This window comes from Pelodiscus sinensis, chromosome 1 (assembly GCF_052426305.1).
Source record: "Pelodiscus sinensis isolate ZL-2025 chromosome 1, ASM5242630v1, whole genome shotgun sequence".
Lineage (NCBI taxonomy): Eukaryota > Metazoa > Chordata > Testudines > Trionychidae > Pelodiscus > Pelodiscus sinensis.
This window is the reverse complement of record NC_143052.1, coordinates 136,147,926-136,171,389: the sequence shown is the minus strand read 5'-3', so window position 1 is coordinate 136,171,389 and position 23,464 is coordinate 136,147,926. Positions and strand designations below refer to the sequence as shown.

Below are 23,464 nucleotides of genomic sequence, written 5' to 3'. Positions count from 1 at the left end.
GCTGGCTAGTTTCGTTGCCCTCCTCCTCCTCTCTCTCCACAACCACGCTGTCCTTCACACGCTGCCTGAAATATCTTTGACTGACTCAAGGATCTGGCTTGGTTAGCTGGTGAGGTCCCACTCTAGGATCACTCGCAGCTGGTTGTAGAATCGGTATGTTTGCAGCTCAGTTGTGCTGTCTGCTCTGAGGTGTGCTCGCAACGCTGACCATGTGGGAAATGGAACTCAGACTTTCCTGGGTCCTTTCCTGTCCACCAGGAGAGCAGGAGAGGCACAAGTTACAGCCAGAGTGGCCACAGAGAGACACTTTGGGATGCCTCTTGGAGGCCAGGAACATAAACTTTATCAACATTGGGTCTACACTACTATAAATTCAACCATGCAAGCTCAAAATTAGTGACACGTCTCGTAAAAGCAGGAGTATCCAAAATAGACTTCAGCAGCCCTTAAACTTGGCAGAATGGCCTTGGTAGTGTGATAGTGTTTAGAAAATTGATCTTATGCAGCTACATTCGACCTAAAGTGCTAGTGTACACCAGGCTATAGCTTTAAAGATTTTAGGAACGGAAGGGAGTTTTAGATCATCTAGTCTAACCTCCTAGGTAACAAAGGCTAGAGAACTTAATTCTATTTAACTATAATAGAATAATAGAATTTAGGGGAACATAATTCAACTACTCCTGTACTGAATCTAATAACTTGTGTTTGGCTAAGGCACATCTTCCGGAAAGGCAACCAGTTTGTTCTGAACATTTCAGAATGTGGAGAATCTTCTGCTTCCCTGGGTAATTTGTTCCTCACAATCACTGTGAAAAACGCGTGCTGTACCGCTAACAGGAATGTATCTGCATTTACCTTCTATCCACTGGTTCTTTTTATGCCTCTGAAGGCCATTAATTTGCCATGCTTGTCCCTGTGACAGTACTTATTGTATTCTGCAGTCAAGGCACTTCTCAGTCATCTTTATTATAAGCTCCATAAAATATTTCTCTGCAAGGCATATTTTCAAGCTCTAGAATCATTATTGTGGGTTTTTTCTCTGTGCCCTCACCAGTTTTTTAACATCCATCTTAGAATGTGGGCACTAAAACTGGATGCAGCTCCCCACGGGAGCTGGTTGGAACTTATCTGACAAACCAGAATTTGAGATCACGGTTTCACTTTTGAAATAGCGTTTTTTTGAAAGAACGCCCAGGATGCAAATATGCAAATGAAGCATGGGAAATTCAAATCCCGGCTTCATTTGCACTTTCTATACATCTAATTTACATTCCTCTGTTGTAAGAGTGGTGTATTTTAAACATACCCCCAGAGTCCCAGCAGTGGATTGAGAAATTAGCATGCTTGCCTTGGTGTTAGCAGAGATGAAACTGACAAGAATGTCAGTGTTACTCAGCATCCTCTGGAGTTCCTGGTAGCAAATCTGGATACACCACGGTCTGGAGTTTCCAAAGCTAATTTAAGCCCGATTTTCAGCTCACAGGAAACTTTAAAATAGTAAAATGTCCTGTAAACTGGAAATTCTGCATTTCAGTCAGGTCTCTTCACTACTCCCCTATTGATACATCCAAGGGTCTTTTGGGGCACACCTGTATTTCTGTGAATATTATCTGTACCTCAGTTCCTTTTCCTGCTAGTTTCACATTTTCCACCAGGGTGCAAAGGGTAGCCCCCACCTGAGATCCCCACATATCTCAGGAAGGCAGAGAGTGGCTCAGAGAACCCAGACACTGGTACGTAACTGACAATACAGGTGTCAAGGCCATTGAACTTTTGAATCTGGCCAAACTGAGCTGTCAAGGCTGTTCCCCACTCTGCCATGACAAATGCAGAAGTGGGGGCACGCAAGAGCACCCCAAAACCTTGTCTCTACAGACTCTGGTACAACCCCCCCCTCCCCCCGCCCAAATCTGAATACCTGTAGTTTGAGGGAATATCCACTGCCACCACTCAAGAATTCCAAGAAAACCAGGGAAGAGATCACTTGGGAAACCTTCTGCCTAAAGCCTCCTGGGTACATCAAGCTCTTTTCCCCAAAGAGCTTGAAAAGAAAAGAGAAAACAAGCTGCAATCACTGGTAGCTGACTCCTAGTCAGACCAACAGACCTCTCAGGACACAAAAATGAACCAATACCAGTTGGTAAGAAAAAGAAAACAAACTTTTCTTAATATAAAAAAAAAAATTACAGTTGCAAGCATAGTTGAGGTTTCTGGATGGCAAGAGCCACCAATTGATATACTCATGAGGGACCCTCCTCCCCCATGGGCTCAAAACTTTGACCAAACTTTGCCCTACTTTTCTTGGAGCGAGACAGGCCTTTCCCATCTCCCTATTACTTGGAAGAAACCCCTCTGACACTAGCAAAGGAGGGAAAAGATAAAAATTCCTTTGTCCCAGTTTGAAATCCCTACCTGCATTGTTATTGGTTGACCAGACACCTGGCTAGGTTAACCCCTTAGCCACCAAGCTGCTGGTCAGCCCTCCTGGTTATGACTTGAGCCAAGCCCCCTAACTTGGGAGAGGCCCCTCAGGTAGGACATTTTACACAGAGAGCTGGGGGATTGTTAAAAGGGAGCTCTGATGAAGAGGAGGTGGAGCAGGGGCTGCAAGGAAGGAATCTGAAACACAATTCCCAGAAGCAGGAGTTCCTAGGATAAGCTGAGTCAGCCCAGGTTTTCAGAGAATTGCTGAACTTTAGGTAAGACATGGGCCTATGGGCTGTCAGTTGCTTTAACCCCTTTCTCTAGGGTTGCTGTGTTCCTGTGGATGAATACATTAGAGCCCTGTCCTAGGGCTTTTACTACTCAATATTTTCTTACATGACTTGGATGATGGCAGAGAGAATAGGCCCACGCAATGTGAAGATGGCTTGAAGCTGGGAGGGGTTGCAGGCTCTTTGGAAGGGAAGTTTAAAATTCAAAATGATCTTGATAAACTGGAGAACTGGTCTGAAATCAGGAAGTTAAAATTGAGTAAAAACAATCACAAAGTACTAGTCCTAAGAAGGAAACATCAAATAAAAAACCCCAAAAGGTGAACAACAGACCAGGCAGCAGTACTGCAGAAAGTGATCTGGAGGTTAGAGTGCATCACAGATTGAGTTGTGATGCTGTTGTGAAAAAAGGATGTGTCATTCTGAATTGAATTAACAGGAAAGTCATAGGTAGGCCACAGGAGGTAATTGTCCTGTGCTAATTAGCACTGCTGAGGCCTCAGCTGGAGTGCTGTGTCCAGTTTTACTCATCACTGTTTAAGAACAATAAAGACAAACTGGAGAGTGTCCAGAGGAGAGCAACAGAGTAAAAGCTTTAGAAAACATGATCTATGATGAAATGTGGAAAGAATTGGACATTTTCAGTCTAGACAAGACGGAGGGGAGACCCAAGCAAAGTCTGCACATATGTGAAAGCCTGTTTGTCAATTGTTTTCTTTGTCCTTTAGGGTATGTCTACACTACAAAATTAATTGGAACTAACAGACGTTAGTTCGAATTAACTATGATAGGCGCTACACATACAAACCGCTAGTTCGAACTTAATTCGAACTAACGGAGCGCTTAATTCGAACTAGGTAAACCTCATTCTACGAGGACTAACGCCTAGTTTGAATTAAGTAGTTCGAATTAAGGGCTGTGTAGCCACTTAATTCGAACTAGTGGGAGGCTAGCCCTTGCAATCTTGCCCTGGTGGCCACTCTGGGCACCACCAGGGAAACTTGTCTGCCCCTCTCCCGGCCCCGGAGCCCTTAAAGGGGCACGGGCTGGCTACGGTGTCTGTGCCAGGTGCAAGCCTGCCAGCACCCAGCCAGCAGACACTGCACCTGGCACGGCACAAGCCAGCCTCTCGCTGCCACCCAGACTTCTGCCTCTTCCCGGGACCAGGCTGGTGGCTCCCGGGAGCCTACCCGGGGCCGCAAGAGGTGGGCGCCCTCCTGGTCGAGAGCGGACATCGTGGATTTCATCGAGGTTTGGGGGGAAGCCTCCAACGTTCACGACCTCCGCACTAGGCACAGGAAAGTGGCCGTCCAGTGCAGGATAGCTGCCAGCCAGGCCACCCAAGAGCAGGTTTGCATGAAAATCAAGGTGGTCCAGTGAGACTCCAACCCTGAGCCCTGATCTTAGAACATAAAAACATAAGAATGGCCGTACTGGGTCAGACCAAAAGTCCATCTAGCCCAGTAGCCTGTCTGCCGACAGTGGCCAACACTAGGTACCCTGGAGGGGCTGGACCGAAGACAATGACCAAACCATTTGTCTCATGCCATCCATCTCCAGCCTTCCACAAACAGAGGCCAGTGACACCATTTCTACCCTCTGGCTAATAGCACTCCATGGACCCAACCTCCGTGACTTTATCTAACTTCTTTTTAAACTCTGTTCTAGTTCTAGCCTTCACAGCCTCCTGCAGCAAGGAGTTCCACAGATTGACTATTTGCTTTGTGAAGAAGAACTTTCTGTTATTAGTTTGAAGCCTACTACCCATTCATTTCATTTGGTGTCCTCTAGTCCTTCTGTTATGGGAACTAATGAAGAACTTTTCTTTATGCACTCTCTCCATACCACTCATGCTTTTATAGACCTCTATCATATCTCCCCTCAGTCTCCTCTTTTCTAAGCTGAAAAGTCCCAGTCTCTTTAGCCTCTGTTCATATGGGACCTGTTCCAAACCCCTGATCATTTTAATTGCCCTCCCCTCTCCCAGCCTCTCTCTTCCCCTCTCCCACCTCCTTTTCCCAGTCTCCCTGAGTTTTGTTCAATAAAGAGAGTTTCTATTTTTGAACACACTTGTCCTTTATTTTGTACATCAGGAAGGGGGGCTAGGGAGGGGTAAGCGGAAGGAGGTGAGGGAGGAATGGGGTACGAGCCCCTGATGGGGAGGACTGGGGTGGCTCTGCGGGCTCCTCGGGGTGGAAGCTTTCCTGCAGCCCTCCAATTGACCCCCCCTCCCCAGATGGCAGCCTGCGGCAAGTGCAACCGGGTTGATGGCCAAGTGCTGTGATGTGCCTAGTGTGGGCATTCAGGGCACTCCAAGCCAGGACTGCTTTGCTGTCCCTCATCGAGTTAGACAAGCAAGCGGGGAACCCTGAGAACTGTCTGTCTGGGGTGGGGGTCGGGTCCCTTTAAGCACAGCCCTCGGCTAGCCTGAGACAGCAGCTCCATGCTCTAAGTCCTAACCTGATGCCCTGCCGGCACTGCTTCCAGCAATCCTTAACCTTGGTTCAGGGTCCACTCAATGTGGACATGCTAGTTCAAATTAGCAAAACGCTAATTCGAACTAGTTTTTAGGTCTAGATGCGCTAGTTCGAATGAGCTTAGTTTGAATTAACTAATTCAAATTAAGTTAGTTCGAATTAGTGCTGTAGTATAGACTTACCCTTAGACTGCAGCAAGGGAGGAGATTCATATTCGATATTAGGAAAAGCTTTCTAACAATAGCCCTCATTAAGTAATGGAATAGCTTACATAGCCATCGCTGGAACAGCCATCACTGGTGACTTTGCACAACAAATTAAATAAAAAACTTTTAGGGATGGCCTAGGATTACTTAAGCCTGCCTTGGTATGAGGACATGGACTAGCTCACCTCTTGAGGTTCCTTCCAACCCAACATTTATATTATTCTTCCAATCCAACATTTCTATTATTTTGTGGTTTTATCAGCTATTCAGGTCTGTGGATATAACTAAAAATATTTAACTCTGGTAGATGCCATTTAATATTCTCCTTTGGTACCAGCAGACTGGAGAGCGGTTCATCCTCTTCACAAAATATGAACAGACACCCTCTTGTCATCCACAACTAAAAATGTTTATTGAGCACTTCTGGCTTTTCTGGTTCATTATTAACAGTTTTACCATCTCCATTTCTAATGGGCCTCCACCACTGTTAGGCTTTGTTTATTTGTTTGTTCCTCATAAACTCATTGCTCATAGCCCCGCCAGCCATGAGTTTTACACTTAGGGGTCTTTAGCTTCCATTCTCAGTTTTCTTCATATTGTCGTCTCACGTATATTGACTGATTTCCTCTAGTGCCCCCTTTCCTCATGTTTTATTCATTGCCCTTTTATTTCTATTGCTGCCGTCGCTAGGCCACAGAACAGGAAATCAGCATTTAGACACTGTTTTATGGCACTCAAGCATCCCAACTACCAAAGGCCCCTTATAATTTTCAGCCTTCATTGACTTTCCAGGACATGTGAAGCCCCGGCTGGTTGGAGGGGACACTGCCTGCTCAGGACGTGTGGAGATAATACATGGAGACACGTGGGCTACAGTCTGTGATGCGCACTTTGATCTCAAAGTTGCCAACGTCATCTGTACTGAATTGCAGTGTGGAATAGCTGCATCGGTCCTCGGAGGCGCTCACTTTGGCGAAGGACAAGGGCTGGTCTGGACTGAAGAATTACAGTGTGTGGGGAATGAGTCTCTCCTGTTTTCCTGCCCCAGGGTCTCTCGAGTGAATCAGACGTGCTCACATGCAAACGATGCTGGTGTCAGGTGCTCAAGTAAGGACTCAGTGCAACATCTTTAAAATCACGCTCCTGTGTATTCTGCATTAGGGTGAGGTGAGGTAGGGATCTGCCTGTGTAGGGAGCGGAGCTGGATAAAACCCCAAACAAGCCAAGATAATGAGACAGGAACCAAATGCCCCCTGAGTCTCCTTTTGTTAACTATTTGCTACAGAATAGCTCCAAGACATCACCTCTCTAAACCCTTCTCCCTTCTCTCCAGGGCTCACAGGGTTCCGGCTGGTGAACGGCAGCACAGCCTGCTCCGGGAGGGTGGAGATCCAGGTGCTTGGTGCCTGGGGGACCCTCTGTGGCTCACATTGGGATCTATCAGACGCCAATGTTCTCTGTCGTCAGCTCGACTGCAGATTCGCTGTGTCGGTGCCAGGAGGAGGGCACTTTGGGAAGGGAACCGGCCCTGTCTGGGCAGACACATTTCACTGTGAAGGGACTGAACCTCATTTGGGGCACTGTCCTGTCACTGCCCTGGGGGCCTCTCCGTGCTCACACGACAATGATGCCGGTGTGGTTTGCTCAGGTAAGTGCAGGAGCAATGCTGGATTAGTGACACCTCAGTGTGTGACACTGCCCCAGAGCAGGGGAACCTCAGGGCACAGCGAGGGGAGGGGCAGCTGGATCCTCAACCTTGTACAATAATTGCAAAGTTATGGAAAATAAAATCACAGTAAATAGCATCACAAAGAAACAGCTGTGTCCAGGGAAGGCCCTGGGTTCTCCAGCAAAAACTTCAACAACTCTGTCCTTGTGCAGGGCAGGGCTGCAGGGGCAACACATTCTCTTGTGGGTTAGATAAATATTCCCAATTCCATGTCCCCATCCTTCTCCAAATCACTGCCACAGCAATTAGAGGGGGAGCTACTAGAGATTCCCAGCTGGCAGCTTCTTCATACTTTCCACTTTCTGTAAAATAGTCTCGACACCTTCTTGAGAAGGTTTCATCACAGAACTGGAGGAGACCTGGGAGATCATGTAGTCCAGCCCACACACTGACTGCAGCAGGCTATGCAGTTTGGAAGGGGTCAGTGCTGGGCCAGGGATGTGCCTTTCCATAGTGCAGCAAAATCCCTTCCCTTGTCTGAATTATAAAGTGATGAAAATGAACATTTCCCTTCTCTCCCTTGAGTGCCTAAGAGTATTTCTGGCACCATGCCACAGAGAAAGTAGCACTTTATCTCACTTTTTAACATTCTTTTCTCACCTTTCCAGTTGAAAAAGCCTGATAAAATTATTTCCCCTGCTTTCTCACACTCTTTTTACTTTTTTCTCTTCTTTTTTTTCCCCCAATGGAAGAAAAGATGAAAACACAGAAAGGGGGAGGAAGAGAGAAAACTTGTCAACCCAAATAAGAAAAGGAAAATTGAATTTTTCTTTTTCCAAAAGTTCAAATGAATCAAGCTATTAATTAAAATCTATACCGGGGTAGACAATAATTTCTGATGGGGGCCGCTCCAAGATTTTGGCAAGTTTTAAAGGGCCACACTTTTCTATAGAATGGCTGTAGGGTCTGGAACAGGAGTTGGGTGCAAAAAGGAACTCATAGTAGTGGGTTAGGATGCAGGAGAGGATGTGGTGTCTGAGAGGGTATGTCTACGCTACAGCACTAATTCGAACTAACTTAATTCGAAATAGTTAATTCAAACTAAGCTAATTCGAACTATTGCATCTAGACCTAAAAACTAGTTCGAATTAGCATTTTGCTAATTCGAACTAGCATGTCCACATTGAGTGGACCCTGAACCGAGTGCCGGCAGGGCATCAGATTAGGTCTTAGAGCGTGGAGCTGCTGTCTCAGGCTAGCCGAGGGCTGTACTTTAAGGGACCCGATCCCCACCCCGGACAGACAGTTCTCACGAGTTCCCTGCTCACTTGTCTAACTCAATGAGGGACAGCAAAGCAGTCCAGGCTTGGAGTGTCCTGAGTGCCCACACTTGGCACATCACACCACTCGCCCATCAGCCTGGCTGCACTTGCCGCAGGCTGCCATCCAGCGGGAGGTCAATCGGGGGGCTCCAGGAGAGCTTCCACCCCAAGGAGCCTGCAGAGCCACCCCAGTCCTCCCCATTGGGGCTTGTACCCCATTCCTCCCTCACCTCCTTCCACTTACTCCTCCCTGGCCCCCCTTCCTGATGTACAAAATAAAGGACACGTGTGGTCAAAAATAGAAACTCTCTTTATTAAACAAAACTCGGGAAGACTGGGAAAAGGAGGTGGGAGAGGGAAGAGAGAGTGTGGGAGCGGGAAGGGCAACTAAAATGATCCGGGGTTTGGAACAGGTCCCATATAAAGAGAGGCTAAACAGACTGGGACTTTTCAGCTTAGAAAAGAGGAGACTGAGGGGGGATATGATAGAGGTCTATAAAAACATGAGTGGTGTGGAGAGGGTGCATAAAGAAAAGTTCTTCATTAGTTCCCATAATAGAAGGACTAGAGGACACCAAATGAAATGAATGGGTAGCAGGCTTCAACTAATAAAAGAAAGTTCTTCTTCACAAAGCAAAGAGTCAACCTGTGGAACTCCTTGCTGCAGGAGGCTGTAAAGGCTAGAACTATAACAGAGTTTAAAGAGAAGTGAGATAAAGTCATTGAGGTTGGGTCCATGGAGTGGTATTAGCCAGGAGGAAGAAATGGTGTCCCTGGCCTCTGTTTGTGGAAGGCTGGAGATGGATGGCATGAGACAAATGGCTTGGTCATTGTTTCGGTCCTTCCCCTCCAGGGTCCCTAGTGTTGGCCGCTGTCGGCAAACAGGCTACTGGGCTAGATGGACCTTTGGTCTGACCCAGTACGGCCATTCTAAGCTCAGGGCTCAGGGTCGGGGATTGGACCACCCTGATTTTCATGAAAACCTGCTCCTGGGTGGCCAGGCTGGCAGCTCTCCTGCTCTAGATGGCCACTTTCCTGTGCCTAGTACGGAGGTCGTGGATGAGGTCCACGATGTCCACACTCGACCAGGTGGGTGCCCGCCTTTTGCGGACCTGGGCAGGCTCCCGGGAGCCACCAGCCTGGTCCCGGGAAGAGGCGGAGGGCTGGGTGGCAGCAGGTGGCTGGTTCATGCCGTGCCAGGTTCAGGGTCTGCTGGCTGGGTGCTGGCAGGCTTGCACCTGGCACGGGCACTGTAGCCAGCCTATGCCCCTTTAAGGGCTCCAGGGCTGGGACGGGGGCAGAAGACTTTCCCTGGTGGTTCCCAGAGTGGCCACCAGGGCAAGCTGGGGAGGGCTAGCCTCCCACTAGTTCGAATTAAGTGGCTACACAGCCCTTAATTCGAACTGCTTAATTCGAACTAGGCGTTAGTCCCCGTGGAATGAGGTTTACCTAGTTCGAATTAAGCGCTCCGTTAGTTCGAATTAAGTTTGAACTAGTGGTTTGCATGTGTAGCGCCTATCAAAGTTAATTCGAACTAACGTCTGTTAGTTCGAATTAACTTTGTAGTGTAGACATACCCAGAGAGAGTTTGGGTGAAGGAGGAGGCTGTTATCTGGGGCAGGAGTTTGGGGTCATAGGTGCGGGAGAGGATTGTGGCCTGAGGAAGGAGTGTAGGCAGGGGTGCAGGGTGTGGGAGGGAGTTGTGACTTGGGGGAGGGGGACAGGAGGGGTTTGGGTGGTGACTTGCGGCAGGGAAATAGGGTGCAGGAGAAGAGTCTGGCCTGGGTGAGGGATGTAAGAGGGGGTGCAGGGTCTGGGAGGGAGTTATGACTTGGGGGAGGGAGGTTGCAGAGGGTTTGGGTGGTGCCCTGGGGCAGGAGCAGGTGGTGCCCTGGGGCAGGGAATTTGGGTGCACGGAGGGGGTGAGATGCCAATAGGCAGGCAGGCTCTATCCGGGACGCACTTACCTAAGCTTTTACCAGCAAGCAGTCCCTAAATGCTGCCTGCCTGCCACACTTCCAGGCTGCTCAAAACTGCTGGCTGCTCCATTTGGCACTCTGCTCCAGGTGTGGGGGAAGGGAGGCTTTGTGTGCTGGCCCCACCCCCAGCAAAATATCACAGCCCCTATTGGCTGGATACTGTTGGGAGCAGTGTGCACAAAGCCTCCCTTTCCTACTGGTGCCCAGAGCAGAGCCAAAATGTGCAGCAAAAACTTAAAGTGACTTGTTCTGCTCTGTGCCTGAGGGCTCTGGCGGGTCAGAGCATCCTGCAGGCCAGATCTGCGGGCGAGGTGGGACAGATCCAGCCTGCAGGCTGCATCTTACCCACCCTGATCTAAACAAAGATTGTCATTCCATTTCCACATCCAAATCTCTTGGATTTCCTTTAAAATTGAAATACGGCTTTTGAAATACTTCACGGGGACACTTTTGAATTGTCGACCCGCTCTGATATTTCCCTCACCCACAAAAACGGTAAACAGCGCTAGTTAGTCAAAACTAAATGCTCCAGGAATAGGAAATACCAGCGATAAAGTGGCCCTGATGCAGATGCTGAATATTTCAGGTCTAAAGGTACGTCAAAACTACATGGCTCCGTCGATGTATTAGTGTACTCGAAAAAGGGAAATGAAGCGGCAATTTAAATAATTGCCACTTCATTTACATTAAAATGGCTGCCGCTCTGTGCCAATCAGCTGTTTGGTGGCACAGCACGGTAGTCTGGACGCTCCACGGTTGACAGGGAAAGCCTTTGTCGGCCACCCTGATAAACCTCATTCCACAAGGCATAGCGGGACGGTGGACAAAGGCTTCCCTTGTTGACCGCGGAGCATCCAGACGATCACACTTTGCTGCCAAACAGTTGATCGGCACAGCGCGGCAGTCATTTTGATGTAAATGAAGTGGTTATTATTTAAATTGCCGCTTCATTTCCCTATGTCTAGAAACCTCATCTACATGGATCCGTTGACGGAGCCATGTAGTCTAGACATACCCTATGGTTACGTCTACACTGGAATGAAAAGTTTTCCGTTAAAAGCATTTTCAGAAAAGCATGTCTAGATTGTCAGGATGCTTTTCCGCAAAAGCACTTTTTGCGGAAAAGCATCTGAGGCCAATCTAGATGCGGTTTTCCGCAAAAAAGCCCCAATCGCCATTTTCGCCATTGGGGCTTTTTTGCAGAAAACACTTCTGTGCTGTTTATACTGGCCCTTTTGCGCAAAAGTCTTTCGGAAAAAGACTTTTGCCCGAACGGGAGCAGCATAGTATTTTCGGAAAAGCACTGATGATCTTACATGAGATCGTCAGTGCTTTTCCGGAAATTCAAGTGTCCAGTGTAGACACAGTGATTTTGCGGAAAAACTTGCCAGTCTAGACACAGCCTAAGAGTGAAATCCTGGCAATGCATCTGACCAAGTGGCTTTTACCCATGAAAGCTTATTCTCAAATACATCTTCAGGGGATAGTCGAGTTAGTCTGGACAGGATGAACTTTAAAAAGTTACCATCTGCACGTCTTGTTAGTCTTTAAAGTGCTACCAGACTATTTGTTGTTTTTTCAGTTTATTAAATAAATCTGACAGTCTTTAAGTTTCCACAGGACTCCTTGTTTTTACAGGTACAGACTAGCACAGCTAACCCCTCTGAGAAAAGTCTCCACAGAGCTTCTCGACTGGCTGGTGCTGGGGTCCTTACAGACAAATCCGCTGCAGAAGCCTCAGATTTCAACCTTCCTGCTAGGAATATGCTTGAGCTTCCAGGGCTCTTCCACAGAGTCCAGTGTTACTGGTGCCATTGCACGGCATGAGTAGCCTACAGGGTCCTGCCCAGCACCTCAGCCTCTCTGCTCTCTCCCTCCCAGCGGGTACCTATGTACCTCGGGGGGATCATCTCACAGCTCTCTGGCTTCTCCCCAGCATTGCTCTCTGCATTCCCAGCTGTATTGCCTGCTGCAGTCATGGCCTGTCTGCCCTAACTAGCCACCCAGCCCACCCCTTGGTTCCCAGAGGGAACTCCTCAGCACAGGAGGGTGCTGGTTCCTCCCTGGAAGGAGAATCCCTCCTAAAAGAAAACTCCTGGTACCTTCTGCTCTTCCTGAGAGCCTGTGGTACCCAGCTATAGCCATGAGCCATGGGCCTGTAGTACCCAGTTATAGCCCTGGGAATCCCCAAGTCTGCTCTCTACTCTCACACTACCCTGGCTGCAAACTTGACTTCTCCTAGCCCAGCCGTAGGGAAATCACCTGCTGCTGTGACAGTCAATGCAGGTTCTACCATTGCCCTGAGTGGGGCCGGGATTTCACTCTTCGGGTACGTCTACACTTGCCCCCTAGTTCGAACTAGAGAGGCAAATGAAGCATTTCGAAATTCCTAATGAAGCTTGATTAGCATATTTGCAGCCGGTCGCCATTTTAAAATGCTGGTCGCCCGATTTAACTTGCCGTATGTAGATGCAGTAGTCCAATCCAAAACTCTTTAATCGAATTAACTGGTACTCCTCGTGCAATGAGGACGAACAGTTAATTCAAGGGAAGGGTTTTGGATCGGACTAACGCATCTACATGCTGCAAGTTAAATCGGGCGACCGGCATTTTAAAATGGTTCGAACTAGGGAGGCAAATGAAGCATTTTGAAATTGCTAATGAAGCACGGGATTGAAATATCCCACGCTTGATTAGCATATTCGAGGTCAGTCGTCATTTTAAAATGCCGGTCGCCCGATTTAACTTGCCGCATGTAGACGCAGTAGTCCAATCCAAAACCCTTCCCTCGAATTAACTGGTACTGAGGAACAGTTAATTTGAGGGAAGGGTTTTGGATTGGACTAATTCATCTACACACGGCAAGTTAAATCGGGCGACCGGCATTTTAAAATGGCGACCGGCCACGATTATGCTAATGAAGCGCAGGATATTTAAATCCCATGCTTCATTAGCAACTTCGGTATGCTTCATTTGCCTCCCTAGCTTGAACTAGGGGGCAAGTATAGACATACCATTAGTCTTGAAATGCTCTTTGGGCTTCAAGACCCTTGGGCGGTTTGGATCCAGTGCACACACTCTGCACTGGTCAGGCTGCCATTGCTAGTACATACCGTGCCAGCCACAGTGGCTGCACCCGCCCTTCTGCTTGTCTTTCCCATGTCAGTCTCTCCTGGTTCCGCCCACCTCTGGGCTCGGTGAGTGCTTCCTGATCTGCTGCCTGGCTGTGCACTGGCCATTGCTGAAGGACCCTGCTTATTTTAGTTTCATGTGAGGTAGCTCATTGATCCTGAGACACACGCACATCCCGAGTCAGTGGGTTTCAACCTTTTTTCCTCATGACTCAGTTGCAAAAAATGGTTGATGCCCACGACCCAACGTCATGTAACTAGAGTGTGGGCTCCAGGGTGGGGCTGAGGGTGAGAGTTTTGGAGGGTAGGAGGGGGCTCTGGCTTTGGGGAGGGGATCAGGGCTGCGGCAGGAGGGGCTTAACTTGAGCAGTTCCAGGTCAGCAGTGCAGCAGGGGGGGCTGAGGAAGTCTCCTGCCTCTCTTGGAACTGCAGACCATGCTGCCCCCAGGAGCAGCCAGCAGCAGGTTCCCAGCCAATGGGAGTGCGGAGCTAGCGCTCAGGGCGGGGGCAGTGCGTGGAGCCCTGTGCGCTCCCCATTCCCTTGTAGGAACCAGGTCTGTTGCTGACTACTTCTGGGTAACAGTATAGTCTGTGGTGCCTGGACAGGCAGGGAGCAGCCTTAGCTCCTCCACTGGTCACCTGATCACCCTGAGCAACTAGACCCAGCCCCTGACATTCCACCCCCCAGTACTGGGTCACAACCCATAGTCTGAAAACCACAGTACTGAGACACAGGCACATCCCCAGGGAGTCACAATATTCCCTACAGAAAATGTCCCCCCCGCCCAACCTGCGTATCTGTGCATGGATTAGCTGGAACCATAGCTTGGACTCAGAAGTGGCAGCACACTTCAGGGCACAGCTCCAGTGGGAACATCAGTGCCAGGTTCTATCTCACACTGGGAACTCCTGCACTGGAATCAGGTGAATCAAGAAAGCTGCCACCCTCTAAGCAAAGATCAGAGGGAGCCAAGTGAAATGACCAACAACAGCTTGTTCCTGACCAGCATGAGCCCTGCTCTCTCAGGGTATGTCTACACTACCCCCCTAGTTCGAACTAGGGGGGTAATGTAGGCATACCGAACTTGCTAATGAAGCCCGGGATTTGAATTTCCCGGGCTTCATTAGCATAAAGCCGGCTCCGCCATTTTTAAAAGCCGGCTTGTTCGAACCCCGTGCCGCACGGCTACACGCGGCACGGGCTAGATAGTTCGAACGATGTAGTTATTCCGAACTATCTGTACGCCTTGTGGAATGAGGTGTACAGATAGATCGGAATGGCTACATAGCTCGAACTATCTAGCCCGTGCCGCGTGTAGCCGCGCGGCACAGGGTTCGAACAAGCCGTCTTTTAAAAATGGCGGAGCCGGCTTTATGCTAATGAAGCCCGGGAAATTCAAATCCCGGGCTTCATTAGCAAGTTCGGTATGCATACATTACCCCCCTAGTTCGAACTAGGGGGGTAGTGTAGACATACCCTCATTGTCCAAACCCTCCCCGCCCCCACGAAAGTCTTTCACCTCCCAACCTTTAAGTGCCCATGCAGACACCATTCACTGGCTTCCAGGTACTTAAACCTGGATTAAGAGACTAAAACCCCAGCCCCAATTCCACAAACACATAGAGACAGAGATTTTCCAGACTGGCAATCTGCAGGAATGCCCTCACCCACTCATGTACGGGATCTGCTCGCAAAACCCCGTGTAACACTCAGTGTGCTACAATCCTCACAGCACCTTCCACTTATAACCAAACAAAACCATATCTGCTCTCCAAGTTTGTTCCCTATAACACATTCTTATTGCTTGTTATGCCTTCTTACTTAGCAAGAGTCCATAATTTCATGTGCTCTATTCGTGGCCCAATGTGCCAGGGGCAGCCCTCACCGGAAAAGCCAAGGTTGCAAAAGGGAGAACAGATATTCTCAAAACTGGTTGGTAACACTGAAATTAAATTCACTAACGAGTCACAAACTGTGCTTCTGATCCCCACAGTAGTTATTATGAAGCCGAACAAAGAAATTGCACAGCCCCTTTATTGCATGGCAGTTCTTTGGCTCTCAGTCAGCACCTCAGTCCAGTACAGAGAAACTATTTTAAAACATTGTTCAAATACACAAGGGCTACGTCTAGACTGGCATGATTTTCCGCAAATGCTTTTAGTGGAAAAGTTTTCTGTTAAAAGCATTTGCAGAAAAGAGCGTCTAGATTTTTGCGATCAGTGCTTTTTTGCGTAAAACAAATCTCAACTGTCTACACTGGCCCTTTTGCACAAAAGTTTTGCGCAAAAGGGACTTTTGCCCGAACGGGAGCGTCATAGTATTTCCGCAAAAAGCACTGATTTCTTACAGTAGGAAGTCAGTGCTTTTGTGGAAATTCAAGCGGTCATTGTAGACAGCTGGCAAGTTTTTCCGGAAAAGCGGCTGATTTTCTGGAAAAACTGGCCAATCTAGAAACAGCCAAAATGTTTTTCTGACTCCAAAGGGTTGATCTTGTTACCAAGTCAATGTAAGTTTGCATGTTACCCAAAATAACACACTGCTAGCCCATCCTTTCCTGCTTCAAAGTAAAGGTTTATTATGTCAAAAAGAACAAAAATTGTTAAACGGTAAAACACTTGGGGTACACCAACACAGGAGTGTTATTTCAGAATAACTGACATTGTTCCGAAATAACGTAGTCGGCATCTGCACTAGAAGCCTTTATTTCGAAATACTGTCAAGCTGGAGGACTGCTTACTCTGACTCCTATAACCCTCATTTTATGAGGAGTAAGGAAATTGGAGGAGGAGTGCTCTAATTCGGACTTTCTGCTGTGTCGACAGTGTCAAAAAGCCAAAATAAGCAATTTCAACTTAAGCTACACAATTGACATAGCTGAAGTTGTGTAGCTGAATTGGTCTTTAGCTCTGCTGTGTAGACATTCCCTTAGATATCCACAGAGACATCAGAGTTCATGTATCAGGTTCTGAGCAGTACTGGCAAGTTTGCTAATTTGAAAGTCCCTCTGGAACACGTCCATTGCTGGGATGGGTCATTCAGTCCATCGTTCAGAGATTCCTTAGGAGAAGTTACTCCACTGACAAGCTGAGCTGGGAAGAAGATAAAATGAAGAAGATGCAGCTACTTTCTATATTCTTTTGCCACCTGGCTTGTACGTTCTTTGTTCCAAACACAAGTTCATAGCTGAAGGCACGGAAAAGACTTAGAGCTCTCTGGCCACAGGCAGGTCCTCCATGTCTTGCTGACTCATAAGGTGTATCCACGGGATCCTTTCCATGGGTTCATTGTACTGCACATGAGCCTTTATGGGACATCAAACGGGATAGGCAGTGCTGATGCCAAGCTGTCTGCGGGTGTCACCCAGATGCACAGTACAAGTTTCAAATACAGATGTACCATATCTGTCTATATTCAAATTGTGCATCTGTCTGTCCATCTGCGAGTCTGTTTGTTCAAGAACTCCTCCTCAACGGTAAGAGCTACAACCACCAAATTCCATATGCTGCTTCTGGGCTTGTTCAAAAGTGGGCTTTTTTGTAAATGTGTAACCGCTCCCCACAACAGTCCGTATGGGAACATGGCTGGTTGCTTCCCTTTGGCAGGGAGCGAGGGGGAAGTGCACCGTTTGCTGCATTCCTCACTCTGGCTGGGGAGCACAGAGGACAGATGAATCTGGACCTGCCCCACATGGGGATCATGCTCCCCTCTCCAGATGTGCCCACTGGACCTGCAGCAGCCAGGGAGAGGTGCATTTCACCTGTCCCCGAGCTGTTGCGGTGAGAGATGGGTGGGGATGTCCTTTCTCTCTAACACAGCTTGGTACTTCAATCCACACCCCGCCCCAGAGCAATGATTGAATTGAAGCAGGAGCCTTTTCATTTTATGTTTCAAAAAACAAAAATTACTTGAGTTACGGACCTCAGTCATGCCAGGTAAATCCTCTAGTACATTTGTAACTCCCAAAACACAGGTGATGGAAACATCTCAACAAGATTATCTTCCTTGGTTGTCATAACATTTTCACAGCTATCTGGCTCATCAAATTCCTTGAACATTTATAATATTGGTACAAATTATATTATAAACCATCCTCCCTATTCCACACAGCATCACACCCTGTGTTATTTCTAGTCTACAGCAGTGAATGATACTCAGTGTGTTTCCTGTCTGCTAGGCCCAGGTCTCTCTGGGGCGCTGCGGCTGCTGAGTGGAGATGGCCGGTGCGACGGGAGATTGGAGATTTCCCTCCATGATGTGTGGAGCCGGGTGCTGGATGACCAGTGGGACATGAACGATGCCAGCGTGGTCTGCAGGCAGCTCCAGTGCGGAGCAGCTGAGAGAGCTTATAACCCCCCTTTGTCTGAGCAAGGCGCGGGCCCTGTGGGGCTGAGAAGGGTCCAGTGTGCAGGGAACGAGACTCGTCTGACCAGCTGTGACAACTCCACGTCTGAGCCGGCCCAGGCAGGAATTGCCGAGGACGTCGGTGTCGTTTGCTCGGGTGAGTCGTTTCCTGATCTCACACACGTGCTCTGGGCAGCAGGGCAACGCGCACTAAACGCTGGGATCTGTCCCGCAGGGAGCAGGCGGATCAGGCTGGCGAATGGGCCGGGTCGCTGTGCCGGGAGAGTGGAGATTTATTACAATGGCACCTGGGGGACAGTCTGTGACGATTCCTGGGACCTGCCGGACGCCGATGTCGTTTGCAAACAGCTGGGATGTGGACGCGCCCTCAATGCAACTGTCTCTGCTCATTATGGGCAAGGGTCCGGGCAGATCTGGCTGGACGATGTGAAGTGCTCTGGGAACGAATCCGATCTCTGGGCCTGTCCTTTCGCACCCTGGGGCCAGCACAACTGCAGACACAAGGAGGACGCGGGAGTTCTCTGCTCAGGTCTGGTCTGGGAGCGCTCTTGGGAGCCTGGTTACCAGGGGATGTGAGGAGACAGCTGGGAATGGTAGAAACTCTCTCACTGTCTCTGTGTCTCTCCAACCTACCTACTGGGATCATGATTAGAAAGTCGCCATTTCCCATGAGTTCTTGTTGCATTTGTGTCCCCTGGGCTGGCAGGGGCGGTCACAGCTATCGCTGGACTATCTGTGCGTGTAACGGCCATTAAGGGGGCATTTTCCAGACATGCTCCCTGTGTTTCTAATGGGCACGTGGTGGCCGGATGAGTCTCTGATTCTTGCAGTGACTCTTGCAGGCACTGGCCTGTGCAGAACAATGCCTGGGGCTGGTCATGGTTATGGGGTTTTCACGCTTCCCACCCCAGTTACATTTAGAATCAGACCATTCAAATTGCACGTCTGTGCGTTTCTTCTAGAGTTCACAGACCTGCGGCTGGTGAGTGGCAGTGGCTGTGCTGGGCGGCTGGAGGTTTTCTACAATGGGACGTGGGGCAGCGTTTGCTCCAATCAGATGTCTACAGTCACTGCATCAATCATCTGCAAGCAGCTGAACTGTGGGGACGAAGGGAATATTGAGTCTGGCCCTGTGTATGAAAAAGGTTCTGGTCCCACATGGCTGGACCATGTTACATGCCGTGAGCAGCACAGCTCCCTTTGGCAGTGCCCCTCCCGCCCGTGGGAACAGCAGTCGTGTGATGACCGTGCGGAAGAGACCCACATCACTTGCACTGGTAATTCTGACACGCTCCACGCTGACACGCACCCTCTGCATGTCTGACACAAGGGAAGGGCCTGGGAGCAGTTTTGCACGTCTTCACTTTTCAGCACGGACACTTCCACACTCACAGCGCCTGGTGAAGTGGGTTTGAGTTTAGTTTCATCAGTGACAGGCGCCATTTCACCGACCGTCCCAGGAATGAGAATAGGGCCTGTGGGAAAGCAGCAGGGTTAGTTAGCGGAAGGTGCTGAGTAGCACGGAGCAGTCACCTAGGTGAGCCCACAAATACGCTGTGGGAATCTGTGTGGCTGCCCGTGTGGGGTGAACAGTCAGAGACGGGCCTAGTGCCAGTGACCAGGAACTGGCAGTTTTGGGGAGTGGTTAGAACAGGAGCGGGGAGACAGAACTGGAGACATGAGTCACGGGCAGATTGAGAGGCCAGGGCCAGTCGGAAGTCAGGAACTGGAGCCAAGGGGTAGGACTGAGTTACCTGGAGCGAGGCCAGAGGGGGTGAAAGGGCAGGGCTGGGAAGGAGGCGGGAGCATGAAGTTTTGCAGCTGTGAGCACTTGTTGAATGGCTGCAGTGGATGCTGGACTTGCCCCTTCCCACCCATCAGGCAGGATGGTCAGTCACGACCCTGGTACAGGCCAGCTGCCCATGGTACCAGCTGTAGGTTGCCTGGAGACGGGCTCTGCTGCAGGCTCTGCTTCCTGCCAGCCAGGGTGTGACCAGTCCCCAAGCGGGTGTGTGGGGCTACGTTTAGACTGCAGGCTTCTGTGATTGCTATGGGCAGAGTGGCCACCAGGGCACCTGTGCTTTGTCCTCTTTCCTCTTCGTTCAAAAGAACTCCCTCTTCCCTGTCCACACATGCATTGTCCTGAAAGAGCTCTTTAGGAAAAAGGCTCCTTCCTCATAGAATGAGGATTACCAATGCCAGAAAATCCCCTCCGTTCAATTTTTTTCAAAAGAACGTAATAGCATTGTGGATGTAACTCAGGTGTTGTTGGAAAAACCGACTTTTTTACAAAAAATCTCTGCAGTGTAGATATACCTTGTGTCTGTGGACAAGTGTGGAGATAGCTTGTTTGTTTCAGATCTACAGTCCCATGATGGCCCCAGTTCTGACCCCGCTCTTTCTTTTCCCCGCATCCCCTCGATAACCTGGGTGAATTCCAGCTGGCAATTGGCTTCTAACTTCCAACGTTGGAAGGGGCTGGAGTGACCATCCGTGGGAAGGCTGGAACAGTCACGCCAGCTGGAAGCTGCTTAGAGATTTCAACAGCTGAGGGAGGAGAGCGGCCGAGTAACAAATCCATTAGCTAGGAAAAAACTAGAGTGTAGATTTAAGTTTATAAACTTGCTGATCATGGGGGGTTTAATGTTCACCCATATCTACACCCTGCTCACTCCTACATCACTTGTGCTCCTCAGTCTGTTCACTGCATTCTTTGCTGTCTGCAGGGCAAAAAGTGAAACCGACTCAGCCCCAGGTTACTGAATGCCCGAACTCGACGAGCTGCACAGGTATCTCTGCCTCTCCCTGTCCCCTCCTGCTCCCTGAGGGTTCCCCGCTGTGCCAGTAACATGGGAGGTTTCTGCATTTCCAGACCGGGACAAGCTGCGCCTCGTGGGAGGAGAGGGCAATTGCTCGGGCCGAGTGGAGGTTTGGTACCGTGGCTCCTGGGGCACAGTCTGTGATGACTCCTGGGACCTGGCGGATGCTAACGTGGCGTGTAAACAACTGGGCTGTGGAGCGGCCGTGTCTGCCCCGGGCGAGGCTGCATTCGGCGAGGGGACTGGTCCCATCTGGGTGGAGATACTGAATTGCAGAGGGACAGAGTTATCCCTCTGGGACTGTCGGGCCAAGCCCTGGGGTGACAGCAACTGTGGCCATAAGGAAGATGCTGCCGTGAATTGCTCAGGTGAGTGGCAGCCGACGTCTCTGCGACATGCTGTGAGGTTCAGGGAGGAGGATGGACTCAACTGCCCCCCTTGCTCATGGATTGACCCCTCCCATCTCCTGTGCGCTGGAGCATCATGGCTGCCGTGGGCAGAAACTTTGTGGGTCGGGCTGGCTCAGGCATCGGCCCTGGGAGCTGCAGGCTCCATCACAGGCCCCAGGGCGCAAGTGCTGGTTTGTTACCAGTGTCTCAGCACAGGAGCACCTGGGCCCTAACTCCCCGGTGTGCAGGCGCCGCGCTGCTGGGGGCGTCTGTGGGAAAGAGAACAGGTGATGTCTGGACACCCCGGGGACTTGCTCCCCCAGGCAACAAGCACATTCCCCTCTCCCGCCGCCAGACTCCAACTCTGCTCCCTTTCCCTATGCAGGTGTGACAGTGACAGCAGGTCCACTGGCTGGAGCAGGTAACACCCCACCTCTTCCCGCAGGAGTCGCAGCGACCGGGGGCCAGGGCTGCAGGGGGGAGCTGCAGTTGCAGCCTGAGGCCCACGGCTCCTGCTCAGGCCTGAAAAATTGAAGAGTGGTAGGGGTCCAGTCGTAAGGCACAGTGCTGGCCTGTCAGTGCCTTTCTATTGGCTTCCCCTCTCCCTAGGGCTGGGGTGGTGAACTGATGTGTCTGGGATCCAGCAGTGGCAGCTGCAGGGAAGAAAGCAGTGAGCTGTGACCAATCCAGACATGGAGGCAGCTCGCTCTCACTGACCCGTCTCTCCCTGTGGCCTGTTCCTTTCCATCCAGCTCCCTCGCGCCGCCCTGCGACCGACAGTGGGAGACGCACTGTGCCCGTGGTCATCTGCATTATCCTGGGGGCCCTGCTCTGCCTGGTCTTAATCATCCTGGGTGCGCAGGTGCGAAGTGCCAGGGCCCAGCGCAGAGGTGGGTCCTGATGGTATCTATGTCTGAAACACCCCTGCAGCAGCAGAGGAGGCGATGGCAGTGGAGGGTGGGGAGTTGGCAGGGCCGTGAGGGGCCGTAGGGCTGGAATAGCAGGGGGAGATGCAGCAGAGGGAAAGGGGCACGGACTGTAATGAAATGCTAAACTGTGTTCTATTGTTCAGTATAAATTGTGTAGCTTTTTATTTTAGTGCCCCTCAGTCATAGCTGTCAGGCCAGTAAGGGGGCTCATTGTGAACACACCTGGTGTGTAGCTGTCTGGGAAGGAAGCTCAGAAGCCAATTTATATCTGGTACAGAAACCTCCCCTCCTAAAACAGCCCTGCAGCCTACCCTGTAGAAGTTGTACATGGCATGGGCTGCGTCTAGACTGGCCAGTTTTTCCGGAAAATCAGCCGCTTTTGCGGAAAAACTTGCCAGCTGTCTACACTGGCCGCTTGAATTTCCACAAAAGCACTGAGGATCTCATGTAAGATTGTCAGTGTTCTTGCAGAAATACTATGCTGCTCCCGTTCAGGCAAAAGTCCTTTTGAGCAGCTCAGATTTGTTTTCCGCAAAAAAGCCATTTTCGCGATCGGGGCTTTTTCGCGGAAAAGCGCATCTAGATTGGCACGGACGCTTTTCCGCAAAAAGTTCTTTTGCGGAAAAGCGTCTGTGCCAATCTAGACGCTCTGTTCCGAAAATGCTTTTAACGGAAAACTTTTCCGTTAAAAGCATTTCCGGAAAATCATGCCAGTCTAGACGTAGCCATGATGTTTGAAGTTCAGCAGTGCTAGAGGAGAAGAAAACCAGAAGGAAAACAGCAGCAGCAGTTGCCGACAGAAGAAATAGTAACAAAGACACGAACAGGAAAGGAAAGCAACAAAAGTTGCAGAATCTCATCAACATCCCTCCCATCTATGCCCTAGAGAACTTCAGCTTTGACAAACCTTCCCAACTGACAGATGAGAAAGCAGCAGTTTGCAAGATCTCAGATTGCTACACAACTCCCAAAGGACACTAAAGCTATGCAGGAATGCTCTTTAATCAGTCCTGTGCAGAAGTAGGTAGAGCATATCTTTAAATCCTTTGATTTTCCTGAAGATAATCACAATGACAACTTGGGAAAACACCCAACCCCTCTACAAGTTGTTAGTATAATCACTAAGGCAAGAGAGACAACTCCCAAGCTAAGAGGGACAAATTCTAGCCATAAGTAAAAGCGTTACAGCATAAATGAAAAAGATGTGGACAAAATCACATCCCAAGGGACATGGAATATCCAGCCAAAGACTCGCAGTATAATAAATGCAGGAAACATGGACATTTTCCTATTGTTTGCCACATTAAAGTAATCTGGAACTTGATTCACATGACAGACAATCAAGAGTCGTTGTTTCTGGGGTTGATCACATGTGAAGATACAGAGCTGCCTGGGGAGTGAAACGAAACATTCAGAGAAACGCTCTTGACTTCAAAATTGATTCAGGAGCAGATGTCGATTTACAA

At 49.6% G+C, this 23,464-nt stretch overlaps 2 protein-coding genes across 2 annotated transcripts in view; both read left to right on the top strand.

The window, feature by feature from the left end:
* The window catches only part of LOC149525640 (uncharacterized), a 238,290-nt gene that overhangs the window by 181,279 nt on the left and 33,547 nt on the right, over positions 1 to 23,464 (top strand). The gene's annotated exons all lie outside the window — the stretch shown is intronic.
* Positions 1 to 23,464, top strand: part of LOC102458139 (antigen WC1.1-like) — a 55,359-nt gene that overhangs the window by 26,405 nt on the left and 5,490 nt on the right. Inside the window, exons 3-11 of the mRNA XM_089771780.1 lie at positions 6,190 to 6,504; positions 6,731 to 7,045; positions 17,674 to 17,997; positions 18,076 to 18,390; positions 18,824 to 19,138; positions 20,588 to 20,650; positions 20,734 to 21,048; positions 21,455 to 21,490; positions 21,822 to 21,959. Coding sequence (XP_089627906.1) covers positions 6,190 to 6,504; positions 6,731 to 7,045; positions 17,674 to 17,997; positions 18,076 to 18,390; positions 18,824 to 19,138; positions 20,588 to 20,650; positions 20,734 to 21,048; positions 21,455 to 21,490; positions 21,822 to 21,959 — 2,136 coding nt within the window. The remainder of the gene's footprint in view (positions 1 to 6,189; positions 6,505 to 6,730; positions 7,046 to 17,673; positions 17,998 to 18,075; positions 18,391 to 18,823; positions 19,139 to 20,587; positions 20,651 to 20,733; positions 21,049 to 21,454; positions 21,491 to 21,821; positions 21,960 to 23,464) is intronic.